Source organism: Dromaius novaehollandiae, chromosome 8, assembly GCF_036370855.1.
Source record: "Dromaius novaehollandiae isolate bDroNov1 chromosome 8, bDroNov1.hap1, whole genome shotgun sequence".
Lineage (NCBI taxonomy): Eukaryota > Metazoa > Chordata > Aves > Casuariiformes > Dromaiidae > Dromaius > Dromaius novaehollandiae.
Genome location: NC_088105.1, coordinates 28,766,629 through 28,786,000, shown reverse-complemented (window position 1 = coordinate 28,786,000; position 19,372 = coordinate 28,766,629). Strand labels below are relative to the sequence as shown.

The window sequence follows — 19,372 nt, the reverse complement described above, 5'->3', positions numbered from 1 at the left end:
ACAGAGCCAACATCGTCGTTTGCACGGACTACCGGATTAAATGAGGGAGCTGCTCATCATCACTGATACTCTACAGTAATTCACTGGATGAAAACCTACCTGAAAATATTTCTGGTTTAATGTTTTGCCATTAAAACATCTGTAACAGTTACAACGAAGTCAAGAATGCGTTTGGTGACTTCCTGAAATGAGCCAGGGAAACAGAGGACTATTCTGTTCTAATCTGCAGAACATGATACTATCAAAATAAAGAAGCACTCAGTCTCTAGATTCAAAGGTACATGTGCTCCATGCACTCACACATGCACAGCAAGACTGTTGCTCATTTTTTTTTACTCAATTCTAACATTAGAAGAAATGTCAGGGTGTGAACTTCAAAGCAGCTATAGGCACCAGGCTGCATACAGTGTCAGCAGGAACATCCTTGCTGCTCTATGACGTATTTGTTTTGGTAGCTGGCAAAAATGCGCATTAATAGCTTTGGACAGAAAGTTTTGATCCTTCTGAGCACAGAGTTTTCTACGGAGCAGCATAATATTTAAAGGAAGCCAAACAAAAATAAATATTTTTTTACCATATGCAACAGTGAGACAAATTAAATCCACATACTGAATCTAATCTGGAGGGAGAATCATGTTCTTTTGTACTGGGTAACATCCGGTCAGGATTCCACTGGAGACTATTTCCACTAGAGTTATAAAGCATGGGCAAACCACCTCTGTTTTACAGAGTGCACAAATATATGCATAATGTAAAAAAGAGAAGGAATCACCCCCTCAAAAAAAAAATCTTAGTGAAGTGTATTAATTTCCAACTTCAATGCACCCCAAGTGCCCTAGATGAAGAAAGGCTATTTCAGCAAAAGGTGTATAAAACACGTGCGTTTAGCTTTGCACATGAGCATAACCAGAACGCCTTGCCCCAAAGGGGCTTTAGGTCAGTCACTGAGAAAGAAGTCCACCGATTCTTGTGACATGCATCAGAAACAACTTTCCTCACCTGTAGTCTAAAACCAGACAGGAACACTGGCAGAACAGGCTGCTGTTCTTCATAAACTTCCTTTTACTGTAAGAAGTGGCAGCAGTAAGAGGACAACACTGTCTAACTTTGTTGCTGGTGTTGCTCAAAACTGCAAAAGTAAAACCTGAGCCAGGCAGGAATCCTCGTGCAAGACGACATGACACAAGGCCTTCCCCTGTCTCCTGATACAGAGCCAAGGTCTCTCTATACAGGGCAACCACATATTATGTTTTATGTTAAAATAGAATTGGATTTCAAAATAGGAGTATTTTCTAATCTTTGATGTGAAACATTACGTTTTTAGCCATCCTGAAAAATTTCAGTTTTCATAAAGAGACATTCCTGAAAAGATCACTGTCCTAACAGATGCAGCAATTTTTGAACGCACAAGATGAAGTGTCATATTTTATCTATGACACCATCCAGCTGAATACTCTGACAAAAGTTTTAAAATGCAAGCTATGACTTAAAGCCATCTTTAAACTCATCTACAGGAACAGATTTTCAAAGAACATATAAATAGCTGCATCTAAAACTTTACACATCCAACCTGACACATCTGTATTTCACACATGCTTTTGAACCTCTTAGCCTATAAGGATACAGTAAAAAGCAAGTATCGCTTATTAAAGTACTTAAAAACTTTTAATAAATTATTGTCCATGAAACAATATTACTGCCTGCATCAAAAATAAAAACCGGTAATACCTTTGTGCTATTAAGCACCTTCCATGCTTGATTAAAGCACCTCTAATGGCTTTTGTAAACCACAAATAACACCTCCAAAATGCTAATCACATTGCATTTTCAACAGATTAAAGTGAAATGAGCCTAATAATGTGGAAACAAATGTATTCTGACTCAACTGCTTGTCACTGCCTAACAAAGCAGATAAAACCAGTACTGCTTTAAAAAATTTTAAAGATCTTTTATCAGTGAAAATGAGTATCTTAATTTCATACTTAGATTATGCAAGAAAAGCTAAGCTTTCAAAATTCAAGTTAATGTCTGTTAAACAAATGTGAATTGCAAACGCATGATAAGTTATCTACTACTACAGTTTCACTTTATTAAACAAATATTCTTCATTAGATTGTATTGTTTGCAGTGGTTTCGCAGGAAACACATACAGTGAACACTGACACGATCAAAGCGGCAAATATTAGTCCATTTATGTAAGGTTCGTGTCCTGTCCTACTCCTCTAGAAAACAAAAAAATCTGAAGAACAGTAATTCAAATATTTCTTAGCAAGAGCAGCAGCAACTGGGGCTGGGCAGAGAGAGGCACCAGCATCATCCCTGAATTATAAAATTATGCTTTAAAGACTATGCATCAGCATGTGATCGGTTAATTTCCATACTGAGTATTTCACAAACATCAGAAGCCACACAAAATCACTTTCATTTAAAATTGGGGAATACATTTGAGTGTGAAAGCTGAAATTGTTCTGCTACAGATAATCAAACAGTGCTTTAAAAAAAATCTATAAACTATGGTGTGTTTTACTTTGTTAATACTGTTTCAACAGTTCCTGCCAAATGCTGCTAAAGAAAATCTCTCCCAATTAAATAAGCATGAAACAGGAATAACATCGATGAATGCAATAAACTAACACCCCTCTGCCATATCAAAACAAAGTCCTCAGAATGAATAAAAACTAATCTTCAAACCAAAAGGCTTTTCCTTGCAGACTGAAGTTACAGAATCATAGAAATCATGGAAACAGACTTTTTTGCAAGACAATACAGAAACTGCAGTTGCACTGCACTTCCCCAGTCATCTTTGATAACCATCAGTCTCTCCATCTATAACTCTGAAGATCCCTCTCCCATCTTTTCTTAAATTTCTTATTTCGTTTCCATTATTGTAGACTGCAGTCAATTCCCTCAAGCTGGACCAGATGGGGCAACTCAGCACTGTCCTTCTGACTCTCTTTTAACATCATGCTAATTTATCTGCTCAGTATTTTACAACTGACTACAATAAATAAGTATACAAGTTGATTCTGATCCGAATTTGCCATTTCATTTTGTTTTCAATTATAACAACATCAGGAGATCTGGCATTTATCCACTGAAATGTGTCTTTCATCAATAAAACATTCTTCCATCAGCAAGACACCTCTAATGTCGCTCTGCTACAATTTAAGTCTCTTCGATATACTAAATCACAGTTAGGCAAATATATATTACCACATAGTAACATTCAGAGCATGAGTAGTGTCACTGAAGTTTGGTACTTTTATTAAAATACCGTGTTGAACTGAAGGCCCGATAATGAATATTTTTTATGATAAATGAAAACAGAATCTCTTCAAATGCAGTTTCCTCTGTTCTTTCAGTAGAGCTGTTTGAGCCATATCAAAAATGCAGAATTTAATCATTCTCTCTGGTTTTTTTGCCCTTACTACTCATAAACTCATTCTACATAGCAGCACTTTATAGAGAATGAACCTCACTAAAAATATGTCTTATGGGGGTATTCTTAAAGCTTAACTTTTGCTATTTAGAAGTTTATTTAAATTTTTCATCTGAAGGCTACATGATTACAGTTTGAATGCTTGTAATATACTATAATTATTTAATTTAAGAAAGAAAGCTGAGATTTGGTTCTGTTTATTCACCAGATTGCCTTGTGCTTTTCGATATGTTTTTGCCAATTTAAGTACTCCAAATGTATATTGCCAAATATAAACTGTTTTACGCATCAGAATCATTTATGATCCTTACTGATGTCTCTTAAATCTACCTAGAGATAAAATGCAAAAGACGGGTTAATATGAGAAAATCTTACGCTCAGTACAGAACCAGCAAAGGGCCGTATTAAATACAGTGATTATCTATTTGGACAGAGCACCAGAGATTAGTACCACAAACGGCATTCACTGCTTTTTGGTAATTTCAAAGTAAAAAATGTTTCTTTATATAAACTTAACATGGTCCTTGCACTATGTGTTCCAACTGTCCAAGGTCCCTCAGAAAGGACACGTTATGAACTTAAAAACGTTAATCAACTGGTGTGGAGTAAGCTGAGCTGCCTACAAGCCCCTTGGGGCTCAAAAATGGCATCAACACCATACAAAGCTAGGACATGATGCCTGGCTTCCTCGCATGACAGCTAAACAATGATCATTTTATTCTGCTTCTCTACATCAAAGAGTTTTCTGGTTAAATGAGGCCTGCCTAGCTGCTCTGTGTGGATCACAGCTCTGTAATACTGGTAAATTTGATACGGCAAGCAGATAAGGGTACATAAAAAAACCCCGCATTTTTGCCTTTTCAGCGTGCAATATTCTATCACAATGTAACACACAGTAGCCAAATGAAGTCTCCCTGGTTATTACTTACTTAAAGCTGTAAAAATATTACAATGACATTTTGTCTGGTCAACCATCTTAAAGGTTAATTCTGTTTCCTATTTGAGACTTTCCTCTAGGTGAGCTATTCTGCGCAGTTTCTATTTACTGATTCCAAACAACCCACAAACTGTTTCATTGCACACTCTCACTGTTAAGAACATATTGACTGGCTGCCTGCTCTGCTGTTTAATTCATTTATGCTGAGAGTCAGGCATGGAGACAGAATTTTAAATGTGACATTTGCAGGCTGTTGGGTCATTTGAAGCTCTGACAACACCAGGGAGTTCCTGACATACAAACTGGTCCTGATTTCCAATCTTCCATGTTCTGAACACATCAGATATTCCTCCCAGAGGTGCAGATTTCAGCCGAAAGTTTTAAAAATCCCTTGTGTTTACATCTTGCAGAAAAGACATGTACACTTGAAAGTTTTAAAATAAAGCTCATGTTTCCTTTAAGGTAAAACTAGCTTGCCTGCATCAAGCAACTCAACTGCTTAAAAACACTGATTGACAAAGAAAAAGAAAGATCTACAATAATAGTTAATTCTCATAGGATTTTGTAAGCCACTCTGATATTTGGTGGAATTTCATTTGCTCTTGTGGATCTTTAACTGTTCAACTCCAGCTAAGTCTGAGGCCACAGCTGTAGTGAATATTGTCTACTCTGCCTTATTACTACCCTGACTGATACCAAGTCCCATTTTTCAGGTTGGAAGTTTTTGTTGTCTCAAGGCAGTGAATGGGCTGTATCATTCTGTCTCCCAAGGTAAACTGTCATGATCTTGCCCACTTTTTCAGAGGAAACCTGATTACTGTTTTCCTGATTGTATCTTACAATACAGAATATTTCAGGTAAACTGAACTATTCAGTCCTGACTTCAGAAAATTTATAGTTTCTCAGTCCCTGAAGCAGCATAGGTACCCAAAAATAAGTCCAAAAATAGATTTTCCTGAGAAAATTCCAATTAACCAAAACAGAGTAGCATCTCTTCGCTTTTTTCAGAGCATCACCAAGAAGGGAGATACTAAGTCTCAAGACCTATGTTTTACAGTAAGGCACAACTTTTGTGCATGTTATTGGCCACAGGCCATTCCACAGAGCATGCAGAGTCCGCTGTCATTAACAGTCAAGAATCAAGCTGCAGAAGGAAGAAATACGAATGCAGACTGGGCTACCCACATCTAGTCTACCAGTAGGATGGACTAAGAATTAGGCTTGTTAAACCTTGAATTCTGAGAGAAGAGTGAGAGAGGACAGAATCTTTTGCATGGAAAAGATCTCTTTCCCCTGCTGGCCACAGATTGATAAAAAAAAAAATTAGACAAGCTATAATAAAAACTGTATCCTGCTATTCAGTCCCAACTCAAATGTCCATGTCAACTCTCATTTGTGTATCTATCTAAGCGCTATTCCACTGATTTAAAGACACAGACACTATAAACTAGGCAAAAATCTTAATCTCTGTTTTTCATTGTGCAAAAAAACAAAAAGCAAGCAAAAAACCCCTGTACAAAGTAGAAAGTACAAGGATACTGCTTTACTTAGAGACAGAAATACTGCTAACACCTCATTTGGAATTATATTGGGAAGGGAGATTGTTTTCCCTACTCAACTCTTCATGACAATTATACCACAATAATGATGCTACAGTTCAGCTGTGCTTTCAGGAGTGGGAATATGATTTGGATCAAGATGCGAATTAGAAGAAATTCATGGATCTTTTTTCTTTTAAATCAGTAGACACGTACAATTTTAACAGCAACCTCTGAAGTGAGAATTGTGTCATACAGCAAGCATCTTTTCATTGCCATGTTCTGAATAACACTTTTAAAATTTAATAGTTGTCATCTGAACAAGAATATGTTGTTTTTACATACTTCCAGCATAAGCACACTGATTCTCTATGACCCAGAAAAGCGCGTGACAGATGTTGTTTATCCTCAAAGAAAATCCTTAAAATAGAGAGGCATACCTGGTGTATTATCTGAGCCACAGGAAGTTGTTCAGCATACTTCAGTGGTTCTGCTGCCAATTCATCCTTCGGAGGCCTAGGAAGAAATGAAGTTAACAAGTATGAAAGTTCTCACAATCTTTACCAAATTAAATTACTGAAATTCAAGAGTTGCAGGTACACTGCTGTTAAAAGTATGCATCTAAGGGATTATTTTGCTTAAAGTGAAACAAAAGCATATTTTAAGTCCTTAATAAAATATTTTTCTTATATAGTTAAGAGGAGTAAGTAATTTGAACAGAAATGTGTGTACTACTGTGGATTCTTTCCCTCCACTGAGGCACGTAAAACATAAATTTAGCAGCAGAATCCCAAGAAAACCTTTTAAAATTTAGTTGCAGACGAACGGAGCACTGATGAAAGATGCTGGATTGAAATCCCCACAGAAAGAAGTCTTCTGAGTTTACAGAGTCGATTCTGCACTGTTAACAACACAAGCTTCTTATCCTTCTAACATAATTCAACTACGAACATCTCAAAAGGCGACAGGGATTATTCACTCTATTTCCCATGTTTGCTGCAAGTGTCCATCGGTGTTCAGCTGAATTATAAGTTAAAACAGCACAAACATTTGCTCATTTGCCAGCAGAGTAATGTGTCCTACTGGTTTCAAACAAGCCAGAGAACTGGCCTGAATAGCAGCAGTGAAATGCTTTGCAAACAACATGCATCATTTCCCTTAAAATTTAAAATACACTGTAGTTACAACTGAAAATTCAGGATCCAGAAACACTCAGCGACAGCAAATTAATATGAAAACATGTCTTAAAGCTTTCAAGTATGCTGCTTTCTTCTATTGAAAATGCACAGCATGTGCTACATTTTCAAAGTATGATTCAAGGTTTTCATCAATCATTCCTCAATCCTTGCACCACAGCGGTCTGAATCTAGGAGTTTCAGTCACATGAGAAGAAAGAAAGAGAAAAAAAAACCTAATCAAAACAAGGCCTTTCCCCAGAGTTCAAGCAGAATTACTTCCACAGTGGGCAAGACACATTTTCCAGATTCAAAAGGACTAATTTACACCCGTTCTAGTCAAAATGGATCCACCCGTGGAAGGTTAATAGATCTGCAGACTGTCTGCTGGGGAAGGGCCAGAGGCTGCAAGGTTAGTGTCTGCACGGGAGTCAACGCGCTGTTGTAAAAGAGAGGACACTACACGCACATCCCTTCCTTCCTCCAGCTCTGGCTTTCTGGTGTTGTTTGCAGTGTTTTTAAGCTCCAACTAAGAGCTTGAGTAAAGAGGAATACCCACAAATTTGTAATGAACAGAGTATAAGGAAGTACAAAAGACTTACTTTATAAGAAATAAATAATTAGAGCAGAATCAAAGAAATCTGGCAATATTTCAGAGATTACAGCCACAATTCCTCTAGAACTGTTTAATGTGCTTAAGAAAAATTAAGTAAGCAAGCTCTGAACTACTGAAGCTGATCTACTGAAATGGCTGATCTACTTAAAGGGATTTTAAGAGAGAGGACTACTGTGCCAATGATGAATAGGCACTCGCAGCATGCTACTTCCCAAACTTCAGTTACAATGAACTGTGCTCCAAGGAGGTGACAACCAAATGAAGTAATTATTTTATTGTGCTCTGTGGAAATATCAGGAAAAATTATCATCCATTTCAAAAAGCCTTTCCAATTGTTTATTACTTTCTGCAGGACATTTCACAATCAAGTGACTTTTCATGAAGTATTTGGGTCTTTCTGAGCTGCTTGAAAAGGTTTCAAGTTCTCCACTGCTGAGTAAAACGCTGGTTCAGGTAACTAGTGGTAGCACGAAATCTTTTGAAATCCTATCAATCTTTTTAAAATATATACCAACTACAGTTGCAATGTGGAAGGTACAGAGCATGAATATACTGCAGTCAACGCTCAGACACAAGCATCAGAGCCTAAAATGACCTCAAGGATTCTCCCAATCAAGAACTAGAGACAATCTCACACAACAGAAATACAGAGCTACTTGTTCTGCTCCCTTACTAATGCATTCTCTCACATGCACTAGGCAAGGAAAAGCAGAATGCAAGTGGAAAATAAACATGCCTTTGAAGGCACATTTAAGTGCCAGGATCAGTATACTAAATAAGCCTCTTAGCTATGAAAGTGGCTCCTTGGCTTTGTTCATCATAGGCAGATACTTAGCAATATAGCATCACTTTATCAACAAACCTGATTTTGCACCAGCTTACAAATACTGACACTAACTCAGCTGTGGTGTGCAGAATGAGTGTTTCTACTTATTTCCTTACTAATTTGCATCATTCTTGGAGGTATGATTCCTGACTGGCAAGCATATCATTGTTTATTTAGCTATCCACAGTCAGTGCAAATCTGAGGTGACTTCTGTTCTGCTGGGATACTGCTAGCTGACACAGCGCCTTGATTTACGGATACCAGATACATAAACCCATTTTTAGTCACAGTTCTATATATAAAATCACTCTACACAGAACAAAATATTCATCCAGATCTCAAACACCATCTCCACAGTTTTCACTGCAAACCTGGAAAAAAAAATCTTATCTCAACTCTCCAAATGAAATACTTAGAACACCTAAAGTTACTATAAACTGAATGTCAGCAGGAAAAAAAAATGCTTGCCTGTTCTATCAAGGACTTTGTACATTTGGCAATGCTTTCTGTCTGGACAGAGTCAGCATTCCTTTGCATAGTCAAACACCTTCCTTGGTCAATCATAGAAAAAGACCTTTCTTAAAATGTCAGAGGATTAAGAAGATAGCGGAAAATTATCAAGACAATTCTGAACCTTAGGAAGCATTATTAAAGAAAAAGGGAAATGAGAAGAGTATAAATATTTCTTTTAAAGTAATCAGATTTAGACTTAAATTTAGGTTGACAGGAATCTTTCAAGATCAGGAAAGATTATTTTGTAGATTTTATGAAAAAAATCAAGTCAATCAAACGACACTGTTTATATATATATGTATATATTTATGCACACACATGTGCACCCCCCCCCCCCACACACACACAGGTATTTTGGAGGTAAAGTTCAAAATTGTTCTCTCAAAGCTTTAGCTTAAATGCCTTGAACTTCTGGTATACATACTCAGTCATGTATTACCTGTCAAGACTACAAAAAGAGAGTTTTGATTCTTCTCTCCTGTCGAGGAGTCTCCTCAACGGGATGAGGATGTATCTGGAACAAGTCATTAACTTGAACTAGCAGGTATGATAAAGAAACGTATCAATTAACTTTGGGCGTTTGAGGGTTACCGAACAAAGTGCAGAATAAGTCCTGGTAAATGATCTCTGCACACTTGACAGTGTGTAGTATTCACTGTTATGATATTGCAGTGCTGCCAACTAAAGCTATTGCATGGTATTTTGTCAAGTGAAAGAACATACCACCTCTCCCGAGCACTATGTGCTCAAATCATACTATATGCTCGAATCTAACAAAAATCAACTGTGAAAAGGCTATGCAGACCAGTGAGCCAATCAACAACATCAGCAAGTTCTTACTGACCATTAATAAGCATCTTTTTTGACTAAATATTATAAGTGTATATATGACTTTACAACGGTTTTCCTTGATGCTTTCGTCCCATCTCTTTTCCCCTCTCTGATCAACCTGAAGAATATTTCAACCTGTGTTTTTCTAGGGGTATTCTGATCCACTTCTGCCTTTGGTTCTGATCATGAGTCAGGGCTGAGCTATCATTTTATTCACTGTTTATAGTTATTGATACATTACAAACTTAGAAGTATCTTATAATAGTGACAGTCCTTTGAGCTCAAAAAAAGTGAATTACGCCCAGAAGCTTCTATGTTGCATTTTAACCAAATAAAAAGCAAAAATTTTTGTGAGAAAAATAAGCTTTTTGGTGCATTTATCTTTGCGATTTTCCTATCAAGTGATGGTGCCTGTGACAGACAGAAATTGAACTTTATGGCCCAGAGGTTCCTGCCAGGCCTGAATTTTCAAGTACTTAACAGATACAGCAATATAAACTCCTCCAAAGAAAATTAAATTAGTATGCAGGCTCTCTGTATCTCATTTCCCTTTACCAGACCAAGCAGCAGTTTACTGGTCTAAATGTTTGTATAACTTGTATAAGGAGACCTCCTCTAAATTGATTTTTTTTCTGCTTCTTCTATTATATCAACATAACCTGTAGCACAGCCATTCCTTCTAACAAAGGTGAAAACTGGATGACACAACAAGAAATTGCTGTCCTATAAACAGTAGTGAGGATAAAACATTGCCTATTAAAGACTTGCATGAAAACTCATCCATCCCGAAACCTCCAAGAACAGAAGTCTAGGTGTGTCTATCCTGGGAAAAGGCCAGAAACAGCTACTGGAGCTTAACAGCCCCCGCAAGTGGACACACAGGCTACATTTTAAATAGTCTTTTAAATAAAATTTAAGAAGAGACTGCTCTCTGCCAATAAGATTAAGCAACATGAGATAGCTCACACCTACACATCTGAATTTTTCCCCCAAAAGAGGGGGCCTGCATCCAAAACTGACTATTGAGAACACTCTGGGCTCTTGCTATACACGCCATGTGCAAACACTGTCTGGGAGACCACCAGCTGCCACGAGCAAAAACCACATCAGGGACCATACTAAAAATTAAACACCAGAGATGATTGCAAGACAGTGCGTAAGTCTGTTTAATTCAGAAGTACAGAAGCAGCTCATACTCCATATTAAGAGATTTCTACATTGGTTACTTCAGTCAGCTTAGTAGGTGGATCAAAGAAAAAGTCATAATTGAGGTAGTCAATAAAGACTAAAAATTATGTGAGGACTTACAGCAAAACTACTACCACATTTTACACCAGCCTTAAGATTACTAGTCCACTAACATTGGGCCTTCGAAACTAGAACCTGTAAAAGGAAACCCTCTTCTAAAGAAAGCAATAGGATAGAAAGACCATGACTAGAAAGGAGAAAAAGGTAAACATAGAGGAGGATGTTCTACTTCTTCCTCTCCTTTGCAAGGTGGAAGAAGAGAACAGGTCAGGAGAAAGTTCATCTCCATTACCATCATCCTGACCTTGCTTCTCCCTTTCACAGAAGGATGAAATTAACTTGGCTACTACTCTCCTTCCAAAGATAATCCCCAGATGCCCAGGGTTACATCCACTTTTGCTCAAAAACAGTTACATCGGGGGAAAAAAAAAATCAAAAAATCACCTCAGTTGATGGAATTTGTCCTCAAGTCACATCTAATGCAATCTGAGGCTGTAATTTCACAAAATAGTTGGCCTCACCGTTTAGTTAATTTATATCTGACACTTAAACCTTTATAAAATTAAGAAATAATTTACTGTAATGCAAACTTCTTTCTGTGTTTCTTTCAAAACAATTCTATTACAAAAACAAAAGTCACTTTTCATGAATTAATTTTCCAGCAGGAAATAGTCCTTTCTGTCTCAATTGAGCATGACAGCAGAGTGCTGCCAACAGCGCCAAAGCGAGCTAACACAGTGGCATATCAGCATATACTGCAGCACGCCTGACAGCTGGTAATGCAAAGCATAAGGAGATCTTGATTTTCAGGGAGAAGACTAGAGAGAAACATGAAATCATAAGGGAAGTGGGAAGCAGTAAGAAGTAGCAGAAGAGGAGAATCTTGAAAAATTCAATTTGAAAGTTATTTTTATATTGCCACCATGACTGCTCTTAGATGGAGGAAAAGTAGCATGAAACAGAAACTGTGGAAAGTGAATGTAAATCCAGTAAAATGTGTCAAGATATTTAGTGAAAAATCTTATTTGTTATTTATATTTACATGCTATTCTATGGGAAAAATCCTGAGAGAGTCAATATGTACTAAAGAAATACAAATCCCTATTATCAAGAGGTGGCATATTTTGCCATGAGTGCTAATCCAACCTATGGTCTGCTACACAGAATAGCTGCAGTGGCTTTAGAGGATGGATGCATTTTATCTCATGCAAGTATGGCAAAAATATAGGAGAGAAAAAAGAGCAGCATGTGATCACTAACTGGTTTGCTCACTGCAGAAATGGTCTGTTAGGACAGTTTGAGAGAGAAAAAAGTCTTGATAAACAGGACAAACTATAGCACTCAGCTATAAAACTTGGTTCCCTGGGCGAATGTAGACATTCACTAATTCTGTATGTTTCTTCCTTCCTACACAGTCTCTAGATTTGCTGTCTCAAACAGCCCACACATTTTTAGCTGCATATGATCCATGCATAAATAATACTGCACCTTTTTGAAAGTATTGTTCCTTGAAGATAAGTTCCAGTATATAATCACCTCTTTCAGAAACTGCACAGAATCAGAGTGTTAACGGGGTAAAGAGAACAGGCTATCAGAGACAGAGATATTAAAGAAGAAGGGACTTTGGGATTACCTTCATCTTTATTAGCTGCTGACGTACATAACTTGCACTGCTCCTGAAACGAAGCCTTCTTTGTTTAACAGATAACTTGCAAATAGTATAAATGAAAATACAGTAATGGATTGTGCCGCTTCTAAGAGTGACTCGAAGTCAGAAATACTGCAGCTGATCTGACAGCCACTATGTCACCAAAGGATGCAAAAACATGCAGCAGAGGCCTAAACCAGACATCCCAGAGTGAAAGGTTGAAATTATTAATCTAAATCCATGTATAGCACTGATAGCTTTATTGACTGTAAATACATGAATGTGTTTGCATCTGGCAATAAAAAGAAAACAAAATACCAGAGCTTTATGCACCACATCAGAAAAAGTTATTAGGTACCCTATTAAAGAGAGAGTGAAATGGGCTATGTCGGGTTTGAGTGAATAGTTTTTAAAATTGGCCATTGAGAAATTTATCTACCATATCCATACTACAGAAGATTAAGAATTAGACCCTGGATTAATGCCAGGTACTTGATCTATCTGCTAAGTCCTAGCTTACACAGTCTTAAGAACAGGGTAAGTTTAACCAATGGGAACACCAATGTACATTGAAAATGCCAATGCTTAAAAAGGAGAGAACGTGGTTAACACTGCTCTCCCCCCGTAAGTATACTAGTCAATTCTTTTCTTATTTTTTAAAAAGGAAATGCAAGATTAGCCTATAAATATGTTCAATCATACTCTTAGTCATAAACAAGAGTAGTAAATATTCAAAAGCAGAAGCATTCCAGAGAACTTCCTCACAATGTCTCATTTATGGTATCAATTTTTTCAGTTAAGCAGTCAAAATGAGTCTTTAGACTATTTAAGAAAACATTTCAGTATAAAACAGTGTTGCTGCAACCTTTGCTCAGGTGAGTGCAGCTGTCCCCCACTAAGAACCTGGTATACCTAATAATGCAAACAATTTCACTCACTCCCATTATACTGAGCTTTGGTAAACTGGACAGCTGGCAGCTTACCTTGGGTGACCTTGCATGACTATCTAGCAGAATGCTAACGTGCATCTTTTGCAGATCATTGCTTTGGAGCCTGAAAGTCACGTCTTTCAATGGGTAAGCAGGTAGAATATATGCAAAGATGAGCAGAGGAGGGAGCTACGTCTACAATGGAAATATGCAGGCACCTGACAATTTGCAAGTACAACGAAGCACACCAAGATCCTTCAGTGCAAGAATCTGCAGTGACCTCCACGTCACGATGCTTACAGCAGCAGGTGGCGTAGTACTAGGAAAGACCACTTAAAAAAAAGATCATACAAAAATGAACAATACAATACAAAGATAGAAAAACAGAAGGCAAAAAATTATCTCTGAGATAATGAAAAACTAAATCAATGTTAGACACACAATCAGATTTATGGTTATTTAAAGAAGGAGGCTACTAACTCACACTGAAAAAAAAATTAATTTAGTGTGTTGGCCTTTACAGAGATATATTCCTGTTGAATAAAGAAGCAAAGCATCTTATTGTTTGGAAATGCAAACTACTTCCTGTAATCTCTTCATTTCTAATAAACATGAAAAATTTTCACCCAAACTAGCCATACAGACTTCTTCCTGGAGTTTAATAAAATACACTAAGTCTCTGAATGCATGATGATTTCTGCTGGGCCTGATGAGGTTTGCTAGCATTTCCAGAGTCTGACAGACATGTTTGAACTTTCTAAGCTGGATAAAACTAGACTGTAACAAATGTTTCCAGTTATCTGACTGTAGTGCTTTACACCTGCCCTTCTGTAATCCACTAGTAATTTCTTACCTAAATACTGTCAGGTGATTAACTTTTGTCAAGCAACACATCCTTAATCATCTGAAGCTCATAAAAAGAGGCAACAGAAATATGCAATGTGTTTTAGCCAGCCTCAGACGGACTGTTACTGTTTCTCTCCTCTTTCCTAACCAATGACTTTGGTGAAAATATGTGCAAGTCACTGAAGAGACTCTCTATTCTTCTTGCTCCTATTCTCATACTTAGTGCAAGACAGAGGAAGAGTATTAAAAAGAATATTTGCTTAACTAAGCAGAACTGACTTTGCTGCTACTGGAGAATACATGACCTGTAAGGGCTTCATTCTGTTATCTCAAATATTCCACATTTTGGGTAAATTAGAAAATCTCCTTCGAATTAAATTAAACTCAAAGATGATGATGCTGCTGAAGCACAAAATGCTAATCAAAAACTGTAGATAAAAGGCCCGGCTAAGTCTCTCCTCTATCACTGAAAATCAGCATTTGAGTCCACAGTTAAATCAGGTGCTCCTTGCGTAAAACTAATTCATGCTCACAGGAGCAGGGCTTGTGGGAAAAAAAGAGAACAGAAGTCTCTCTGCCGAATTTCCCAAACTTAGGGTGTGTTTATACAGATTAATCTAGCAATATCAGAAGAACTTCTACTAATGGTCCAAACCAGTCAGAGAACACCTTCCACCCCATTGAGTTTATGTTCAATCTTGCTTGAAGAGCATGTGTGCTACCTAGTAACTATGGCTATAATTTTATCCCCTTTGTCCTAGTCCTTCTTAATTGCACAGGAAATAGTTAAAAAGAGTGGTTAAAAAATATAAGTTATTATTGCTCTATGACTGCTTTAGAAACATGTGACCGAATTTCACACAAATCTCAAAGAAAAGACCAAATCCTCCCTCTTATCAAACTACCAAGTCACTTGCACGGTATAAATACTACTAGCAGTAAATGTCAGAACTATACTTTTCAGCTGGACAGGGCAAGCTTGTTAATTTTTCATATCTGAAACTTTATCAGCAATGCATAATCTTTATGTAGACCAATCCACCAACAACTGTCAGTGCACAGAAAGTCAGAAAAATCAGCAAGAAGAATTTTTGAAAATTAACAATTAACATAGGAATGTGCTAGGACAGCAATTCTGTTATTTAGTCATCATAACTAGCCTTTATAGTCATCACTCCATTAAGTATATATTTTGTTTGATTCCACTGTTTCTTTCTGGCTTTGTTCAAATTAAACAGAATGTATCTGCATGTTTTTCTTGTTAAGGCACACTTTACGAGCACCTTTTAAAAAGCCTGTAATATACACATTTTAAAGAAATAAACTGAGGTTTAAGCTAGATTTGGAGAATAAATTTTGCACAAAGTCCTCATTTTTCTACCCCTACAGTGTATATTTCTACTTTCTCAGTTCATGAGACATGTAATGTACCATCCAGCTATAATTTCTCATGAGACTGCCAAGTTCACTGCAAGAATCTGTAGTAGCAGTCACAATGTCTGTTCTCTGCCTGACACCATCATCAGACCCTCTTCTACCTCACCCCCGCTTCATTTCAAACCCCATACTCCGCCCTTTGACTCAAATTCATCAGTGTTGATGACTACGCAGAGTAAGAGAAGTGTTGTTTTTAAAGGACTTCTGGTGATCATCTAATTCAACCTCCTCCTTAAAGCTGTCTACAGATCCAGTCAGCCGCAGCTTTATCTAGCCGAGTCTTCAAAACCTCCGCAGCCTCTCTGGGTAACCTGCTCCAGCCTTGTTCTACCCTTTTCACAAAAGCATTTCTCCTAATGTACAATATGAGTCTCCCAAGCCACAACTTATAGCCAGTGTCCCTTGTTATACTATGTGCTACCAAAAGGACAGTTTACTTTAGTTATCTTTGTAACTGCACTTCACGCAGTTATAGCCTGCCATTATGCTCTGCTATATACTTTGCCTTTACCAGGCTAAGCCAGCCCAGATCCCTCAGTCTCTCCTCACAGGCTGGTGCTCTACGCCCTGACCATCTTGGCAACCTCCCACTGGACCCTCTGAATGTCCGTCTTGAATGGGAAGACCAAAAACCAGTCATAGTATTTCAGGTAATCAATGCTTCCCCAGCATTGATTAAAGAGAAATAATAGTAATATCCCGCAGTCTGCTAGCCATACTCCTCCTCACGTGGCTCAGTAAGCACTTTGCCTTACTGATGATGACAGCATACGGTTGGTTCATACTTAACCAAACCCTTTCCCTTCTTCCACAAGTACTCTGTTTATTCCTTTGTTTCTTTCTGTAGCCAATTATAAGCATCATAAAAGAGGTGACGGCAGGCAGAATTGAGTAGCGTTCTGTATCAACCTACCTCCAGCAGTATATGCTTTAAAAGATCTAAAGATTTCTCCTGCCAGTACATGTACCTATATACCATTGTATTGTTAACTGCTTTAGGAGGGCTTTTCTTCACATTTTAGCTGTAAAAAATGTATACAACTGTTAAGCTTTTCTCAGTCTAATGTCCTAAGCTGTGATTTTCTGTGATGTGTACTTTTTGTTGGAGTTTGGTTCTGTTTTTTTTTTTAATGGCAGACCAAACCTCAAGCTCAAATCCAAAGATTTAGCTAGATTATATTCTCTGAGGCCAAAGTATTGCAGGCTACTGAGTGCTGCTGTTGAACGATGAATCAACTGATGTGTCACTCTGAAGAGCAGTCGCCCTTTCTCTTCATATTGGTATTTTACGGTCGGCATTTCTATCCTCACTTATATCATAGTATTGGGGCCAGAAAGGACTCACCTACTGTCTACCGCAGACAATTGCATACCACCCAAACAGCCCCTTTTCAGTTCAGTGACTGCAGTTAGACCAGAAATAATCCAAAGTTCACTGCTTTTAGGCCACAACCATTTTTGTGGCCTGCTCCCAGGAACATAAGCAGCAGCAAGTCATATTTTTCCTGGGTCAATACTTGGCACATCACTTGCCAACCTGCCAATAGGCATATAAACTCGGGGATTCCCCTGCTTGTCCAGGCAAGGCAGTAGATCTGAGCACTAGGGACACTATTTCCTTTCACTCAGTTCAATGCTGTAGCAGTTCCAGCATCTGTCAGCTATAGCTGCAGAGGAGATATGCCTGGATTTGCAAGCAATGCCTGGCTCCAAAGCCAGACAGCAAACTGGACAACCCAGATTTCTAATGTTCCAGGGTGATTTCTAATCTAAATACCTGACCTAAAATCTGGTATCTCAGACACCTGCCAAGTCCAGGTTTGCAATCAGCTCACTCTCCTCTTGCTGGGAAGAGACAGATAGAGCAGGTCTGAGAATGCCACAAGCTATGAGCCTCCCCTCTCTGTCCACTCCCAAGGAACAAAGCTAAGGCAGGAAGAGAGGCAGCTCTGAGTGGGCCACAGGCATGTCCTTCCCCATCTTTCCCTCTCACAATCACCTTTTGCTCTCTGAAATGTTTTATTTGGCTTACTGCAAGACTAAAGAGCTAAAACATTTAATACCAAAAAGCTTTTCTAAGAAATTTCAGTTTATTTGCACATATACACTGATATGAATTCTAATATATAAAAGTCCTGCAACATCTTAATCATTAATATTGTAAATATTAAGCAATGTTTAAGTAATCGGCAAGATTTTCATTGTGAAATAATAAAGCAAAAGCTACTTGTATGAAACATTAAGTTCCTACAAAATTAAAACACATTTTTCAAGAACACCTACACGAGTGGGACCTTGCCTATGGTAAAAAATTTGCCCGTTAGCAGAATTATTATGCTAATGAAAATATTTAACAAAGACTAATGTTATTAATTATTTTAACATAGAACTTTAACTTTTAAAATTAAGCCTTCAGTATTCAGTGAGAAAATACACAAGCTGAAGTTGACCATGCCTTTCTAATACCTTCCAAAGATGACAGGGCATATACATGAAACGGGTGATCTGATTTTGCCTTCCAAAACCAAACCAAACCAAAAAAAACAGACTCTTGACACTTTTGTCAGAGGATTATTTGTGGGTTTTTTTTTTGTTGTTGTTTTTTTTTTTTTGAGACAAATGTAATGGCTTATATGAAAATTATTTGGAAACTTGACTAAGACTCAATGCTATTAACATAATCTCTGTTTTTATCTTTTTCCAGTGGTAGGTTCTTCCATTATCTAAAAATAATTTCTTTTTGCTAATGTTTACAATCTACAGAGCATTATATCAGTAAATCTGAATATTAAGCATACATTATCAGTAGGTACTACTGGCAACAGACTGTGTAAAGCAGAAAACATCACAATGTCAATTTTAAATTATTAGGCTCTCAGCATACCTTATGTACAAGAACAAATGCTTCAGTGCAGCTAAGCTGCTTCATAGCTCTATATATGTGTACACATATATAAAAAGAGGCAAGTATGAAACTGAGATAAGAATTAAGTTTTGTGGTTCTCTTAGTACAGATAATGAGCCCAAGCTTCTCTTTTACGACCTGCAAAAGGAATAACTAACAGTTACAGAAGCAACGGAACAACACTAATCGCACAATAGTATGTTAAACAAAAAAAATGCAAAATGAGGAAGCACAAAGACAAGTAATATCTAACTATTTTCCTTCTACAATTTTGTATGCTACATATAATCAAATATATGGAGTCAAGTGAAGAGTTTACATTCTCTCCTGCATCTTTTAACTTTGTATTTTAAATGCTTTGTGCAAAATAGACTTGATTTCTAAATTAGCAGTTTCCTCTCATTTTTCCCTGAATGCTTAGTGTATCTGTCAACAAAATCATTAGACTACTTTGAATGTAAGCACTGTGGTGGCAGGTGGGTAT

General features: G+C 37.4%; 1 protein-coding gene across 1 annotated transcript in view; it reads right to left on the bottom strand.

Moving 5' to 3' along the window:
• PIGK (phosphatidylinositol glycan anchor biosynthesis class K) overlaps positions 1-19,372 on the bottom strand; it is a 73,086-nt gene that overhangs the window by 16,704 nt on the left and 37,010 nt on the right. Inside the window, exon 10 of the mRNA XM_026096731.2 lies at positions 6,355-6,430. Within this exon, the coding sequence (XP_025952516.1) occupies positions 6,355-6,430 (76 nt within the window). The remainder of the gene's footprint in view (positions 1-6,354; positions 6,431-19,372) is intronic.